Source organism: Biomphalaria glabrata, chromosome 4, assembly GCF_947242115.1.
Source record: "Biomphalaria glabrata chromosome 4, xgBioGlab47.1, whole genome shotgun sequence".
NCBI classification, from domain to species: Eukaryota; Metazoa; Mollusca; class Gastropoda; family Planorbidae; genus Biomphalaria; species Biomphalaria glabrata.
Window position 1 is genome coordinate 40,414,669 of NC_074714.1, and position 4,835 is coordinate 40,419,503.

Consider the following 4,835-nt stretch of genomic DNA (forward strand, 5'->3'; position numbering starts at 1 on the left):
TGAAAAAGGTGCCGGTACGCCGTACCGGTGCGTACCGTCACAAAAAAGCGCTGCTAATATATTAAGAGAAATAGTAGGCTAGGAAAATGGAGATGTCTAGAGCCATACCTGCAGTGAACTTCCACAGCACTCTCTAGCGGACAAACATGGCACTAGGAGAGGATGGAAGGAAGGCTCTTTAACTAGTCCCATCCGCCAAGCCATTTCTCAGCGAGGGCCATACGGGTGGCGATAGCCCTCCAAAGGTTGGTGGCGGTACATAATAGAAACGCGAAGGAACCCCTCGTGAGCTCGGCCTCCCGACCTTGTATGGGAGGAGGAACCCATGAGTTGGCCGAAGAACTATTGTCTTGTGAAAACAGATGTGATTAAATGACCTTCTAGTAACACTCTAGTTGAAAAAAGGGGGGGGGGGACATTCGGACATAGGATCGGTGAAGCTTCCAATCTCTTATTTCTGGTTTCTGGATCAAATCCTTCCCGTCGGTCAAAGGTCCATAGCTTGATAGACACTTATTGGATTCTCACCGAGAGTTATGCATGTGGCCAGAGTATGTTCAATTCAAAATTCATGTAGATCTATGAACTCTATGGATTTAAACACCATTCGAATGTGCTTATATATTGAGAAGTTATTTAAACTACATTTGAATAACTCTTGTTTGTTAGAGATAATGAATGAGGGAATACAAAAAAATTACCCGGCGTTTCTGTGAACCCTGAGTAGCAGGTACGTTGGATAATGACCATCAGTGGGCGTATGTTTTCATTTTCCTTCTGGGAACCTGTTGGCCGTTACTTAAATATTTGAGAGTGTTCTGGCATTGTGAATATCTCTGCTTAAATCTGGAGGTAATATCAAGAATCTACTGGCCAGACATGTGTGACCTGCTGCTTCGACTTTATTCCCACAAAGTCACGCAAGCAAACAACGTGATACGATTGTACTTTTGTCCTGGAGTCTTGATGTAAGCGTATCAAAACCAGCGGCATAAACTAGTGTCCAAAAAGCCCAACAAAATGTGCCGGTCTATTCCTGTAATTAAAAGTGCTCACTTGACATGCTTGTCTACTCACACTTCCACGCGCATGCGCAGACTTCTTTTTTTTTTTTTAGATGCAGACGACACTCCCATGCTTTATGGCCGTCGCAGAATCCTTGACCTTCCTCATCGTAAGAAATAAATTGAAGACCGAAGGAGACAAGAAAGTACAGCGTCCTGTGAATAATTCATTGATTAATTAAACCTTTTTTTTTATGGATGTTCTTAGCAAGTGTCAAAGGATAAGTACATGTCTTACATTAATCTCCCCTGACAACAGCAGACGTTCTAGCAGGACTAAGTAGAAAAGACAAACAACTATTTATGGTACCAACGTTGTCTTCTGTAATACGTGACTATGTCATATACATATATCTTTGGTTACACAACAGTGGGTCTAAAATTATCAAACATTTTACCCAGACCCTTTAAATAGTGATTTCAATTATTCGTTTCAACATTCTTGTTAGATGTCACAAGGGAAGGTTTCAAGACAGTCAGGAAGTCTGTACTTTTTAATGTTCAAATCTTCTGGTGGATCTAAACGCGTGGTTATTGGATGAGGATTGCGTGACCCGAAAGGTTTTTGGAAAAGATTTTCTGAGGCTAATCTTCAAGAGTATCGGAGAACCAGTCATGAGGCATCAACAAAATAACGGTCTATATCAATTGTCTTGAGATATACACTTTTGTTTTGCCAAGTTATTTCATCTCTAAATCAACGTCGTCTTCCCCCCCCCCCGCCCCCCCCCCCTTATCTCTCTCAAGCATTTCCTGTATGGACAATCTCAGACTCCTTTTTTCCAATTGCAACTATACTCTCGGCATGCTGAGACCACGACTTATTCATTTTTCATTTTTATTCGTGTCAAGTCGCTCTTTCAACGTTCACATGTTGTGAGCCATCAATAGACTGTAATGACCAAACGGTTCTCAAAAGTGGAGGTCATCTACAATTGCCATTGTTTACAATTGTGCTCTCCACAAGAAACAAAATAGCAACAAACAAACAAAATGCAAAATATTTCGGCAAGCCCGCCCTGTGTGTTGGGAATAAATATTTGTGGTAAAGGTCTGACTCCTGGTGGTATCAAAGGTAAAGGTCTGACTCCTGGTGTTATCAAAGGTAAATGTCTGACTCCTGGTGGTATCAAAGGTAAAGGTCTGACTCCTGGTGTTATCAAAGGTAAAGGTCTGACTCCTGGTGGTATCAGAGGTAAAGGTCTGACTCCTGGTGGTATCAAAGGTAAAGGTCTGACTCCTGGTGGTATCAAAGGTAAAGGTCTGACTCCTGGTGGTATCAAAGGTAAAGGTCTGACTCCTGGTGGTATCAAAGGTAAAGGTCTGACTCCTGCTGTTATCAAAGGTAAAGGTCTGACTCCTTCTGTTATCAAAGATAAAGGTCTGACTCCTGGTGGTATCAAAGGTAAAGGTCTGACTCCTGGTGGTATCAAAGGTAAAGGTCTGACTCCTGGTGGTAATAAAAGGTAAAGGTCTGACTCCTGGTGGTATCAAAGGTAAAGGTCTGACTCCTGCTGGTATCAAAGGTAAAGGTCTGACTCCTGGTGGTATCAAAGGTAAAGGTCTGACTCCTGCTGTTATCAAAGGTAAAGGTCTGACTCCTGCTGTTATCAAAGGTAAAGGTCTGACTCCTGCTGTTATCAAAGGTAACGGTCTGACTCCTGCTGTTATCAAAGGTAACGGTCTGACTCCTGCTGTTATCAAAGGTAACGGTCTGACTCCTGCTGTTATCAAAGGTAAAGGTCTGACTCCTGCTGTTATCAAAGGTAAAGGTCTGACTCCTGCTGTTATCAAAGGTAAAGGTCTGACTCCTGCTGTTATCAAAGGTAACGGTCTGACTCCTGCTGTTATCAAAGGTAAAGGTCTGACTCCTGCTGTTATCAAAGGTAAAGGTCTGACTCCTGCTGGTATCAAAGGTAAAGGTCTGACTCCTGGTGGTATCAAAGGTAAAGGTCTGACTCCTGCTGTTATCAAAGGTAAAGGTCTGACTCCTGCTGTTATCAAAGGTAAAGGTCTGACTCCTGCTGTTATCAAAGGTAACGGTCTGACTCCTGCTGTTATCAAAGGTAACGGTCTGACTCCTGCTGTTATCAAAGGTAAAGGTCTGACTCCTGCTGTTATCAAAGGTAAAGGTCTGACTCCTGCTGTTATCAAAGGTAACGGTCTGACTCCTGCTGTTATCAAAGGTAAAGGTCTGACTCCTGCTGTTATCAAAGGTAAAGGTCTGACTCCTGCTGTTATCAAAGGTAACGGTCTGACTCCTGCTGTTATCAAAGGTAAAGGTCTGACTCCTGGTGGTATCAAAGGTAAAACTTTCTAAAAGAAAACTCATTTTTATAACTGGATAAGACAGAGATTAAAAAAAAAACTTTTATATTGTCTATGAGCTGTGGCCTGTGTTACACACAAGTTATGGTATCATCGTATACTTTAATGCATATAATAAAACACTTAAGGCATGCATGGCATAGGTCAGTGACCTAGAATACTAATATAGAAATCTGTAGCGGATCACGCAACAGTTTAATATAAATACAAAACCTTTAGTGATAAGCTACCCACCCACCCCTTTTTTTTTCCTAAATCTCTTAATGTTTCTGATAGAAAAGAAGAAAAAAAAAGTTTCATGTAAATAATTAATTAAATAATGAATTAATAAAATACATATGTATCAGAGTTATTAACCAAAACGAACATTTTACATTAAATGTGCATTTCCACAACCTATTTTTTGATTGGATATAATTGCTATACAGACGGTTTATCGAGTAAAGGCCCTCTGTTCACGCACATTCAGGCCTTTTGTCACGCTAGTGATGTGTGGCAATCACTTTGTAGTGATTCTAGATTTAGGACTAGTAACAAACATTCTTACACACACTTTAACACGTTTAGGACCCCTTCAATAAAATGGAAAACTGCTATCCATATTAATACATCTTTAATGTACACAGTTGATATGTACAAACAAGAGTAACGTAAAAGTGGTTTAAAATATAAATGCGCAATGTGAATAAATCTAATGAATAAATCCACATTACGATAGCTGAAAAAAAAAACACAAATTCATCCTACTACTGTCAGTCTGTAATCTGTCTTTGAATACTGCAGAGCATCAATCAGTTTCAGTTTCAGTTTCAGTTAACGTTTTTTTAAAAAATGTGTACAATTGTTACATGGTAAATAGATAATTATGTAAAAAAAAAAGTATCGTCCCTAGACAACTATATTTACTGAAATCGACTACCGAGTTGTATAAGACAAGCTAATTGAGTGAAGCTTCCATGGGCCTATACCTAAAGTCTTCGACTGAACACTTAAGACAATTACAAAAGAATCGACTACTGAGTTTTCAGATGGTAAAGTAACCATGCGACTGCGACGCGACTTTTAAGTGACACTAGCCGATACAACGAGTGTTGTTAAGTGTTACGTGCTGATGAGACTTAATTCTGTACACACAAACTCATATATATAGTAGAGGATGACTACTTTAATGTTGAGAAACCATTAATAATATATCAATAATAACTTTGTTTACATGATTCCATCTTGGATTCTTCCTGCTCTTTAGCTCTTTCCACACGCATTCGCACCATTCCACATTCGCACCATTCCACATTTCGCACCATTCCACATTCGCACCATTCCACATTCGCACCATTCCACATTTCGCACCATTCCACATTCGCACCATTCCACATTCACGCCATGCTTCGCACGTAACATTAAGTATCTAACATAGACTATGGCATCATTTCATGGAGGTCC

The 4,835-nt window shown here is 40.2% G+C and overlaps 1 protein-coding gene across 1 annotated transcript; it reads left to right on the forward strand.

Annotated features, from left to right (window-relative positions):
* The first annotated feature begins 2,057 nt into the window (after nucleotides 1-2,057).
* On the forward strand, nucleotides 2,058-3,384 carry LOC129925967 (elastin-like). The gene is made up of 2 exons (XM_056027572.1): nucleotides 2,058-2,499; nucleotides 2,531-3,384. The coding sequence occupies exons 1-2, from the start codon at nucleotides 2,058-2,060 to the stop codon at nucleotides 3,382-3,384; spliced, it is 1,296 nt and encodes a 431-aa protein (XP_055883547.1).
* The last annotated feature ends 1,451 nt before the right edge of the window (nucleotides 3,385-4,835 follow it).

What these genes read in the sequence shown, in the direction of transcription:
- LOC129925967 (XM_056027572.1), top strand. Translation starts at nt 2,058, where the DNA reads ATGCAAAATATTTCGGCAAGCCCGCCCTGTGTGTTGGGAATAAATATT. An exon ending in GACTCCTGGTGGTATCAAAG is followed by an intron (nt 2,500 to 2,530) that starts GTAAAGGTCTGA and finishes TGGTAATAAAAG; the next exon opens with GTAAAGGTCTGACTCCTGGT.